This window comes from Gekko japonicus, unplaced genomic scaffold (assembly GCF_001447785.1).
Source record: "Gekko japonicus isolate JY-2015 unplaced genomic scaffold, Gekko_japonicus_V1.1 scaffold2427, whole genome shotgun sequence".
NCBI lineage: Eukaryota > Metazoa > Chordata > Lepidosauria > Squamata > Gekkonidae > Gekko > Gekko japonicus.
Window position 1 is genome coordinate 47,103 of NW_015163160.1, and position 1,008 is coordinate 48,110.

General features: G+C 56.6%; 1 protein-coding gene across 1 annotated transcript in view; it reads left to right on the forward strand.

The window, feature by feature from the left end:
* Nucleotides 1-642: 642 nt before the first annotated feature.
* LOC107106864 (zinc finger protein 91-like) overlaps nt 643-1,008 on the forward strand; it is a 6,981-nt gene continuing 6,615 nt past the window's right edge. Inside the window, 1 exon segment of the mRNA XM_015407081.1 lies at nt 643-787. Within this exon segment, the coding sequence (XP_015262567.1) occupies nt 643-787 (145 nt within the window).

The following is a 1,008-nucleotide window of genomic DNA, read 5'->3' on the forward strand; positions in this document are numbered from 1 at the left end:
CCAAGACCAGAAGCCTCTCTGAAAAGATATTTTAAGTGTTGTGAGTGCCAGCTGCCTTTAAAATTCTCCTTTCAGTCTTCTTTCCCTTTACACTTAATCAATGTCAACCCTTTTAAAAGAAGGGTCTCAGTGTTTTGTGGGAAGGTACTGCACCCGTCTTCAGTCTGTGCATAGAGAGGCTGAGGTCCCAAGAGGCCCAGAGTTGGGTGTACATGTGTGCATGGCCACATAGCCATGCTCTTACAGAGTCTCAGGATAACAAAGAAGGGATGAGTCTTGACCCCATATACTGTCCTCCATCCCAGTCCTATTACTTGCCTGTTGTGTGTTTCTGGAGGGACAGTCTAACTGGCTTGGAATTGTTTTATTTATGGGCACACAGAAGAGGTCTGATTTTGTGTGTTTTTCTAAACAGGACCTCCGATGGCCAAACCTGACCTCATATCCCGGCTGGAAGAAGAGGAAGGGCTGTTTCTCCCGGGCTGCGATGAAGAGGAGGGATTGGCAGGTAGGGGCTGAAGATCTCTGTCTTGGGACGGTGTGTTGCCTGCGCCTTCCTTGGAATGGCGGGTGAATTTCTGTGGCCTCATTTATCCTCACAGTTTTCCCTGAGAAGAGCTTGGATGAACTGTGGGTGGTGAAATGGTGCCTGTAGATCTTCAGCCCAGGGCGGCGGTCGGCAACCCGCGGCTCCGGAGCCGCATGCGGCTCTTTGGAACACTTGCCGCGGCTCCGGGAGGTGACTGTGACAGGCGGCGGCGGAGGGCGGACGCGGGGCTGCGGACAGGTGCACGGCCTGGCCGGGCCCGCCAATCGTTGAGGGTTAGGGTCCTCGCATGCGGCGCGCGGGCGGGCGAGCGTGAGGCGTCTCCTTCATTTCGCCCTCCAGCGCACCCAGCGCGCTTGCGTGAGCCAGAGACCGAGAGAAAGAGCGGGCCTCTCCTCCTCGCTCGGCATGTGAGGGAGACGCGGGGGCTGAGGGGGGGCGCGGGTCGTATCGAAGGCGCT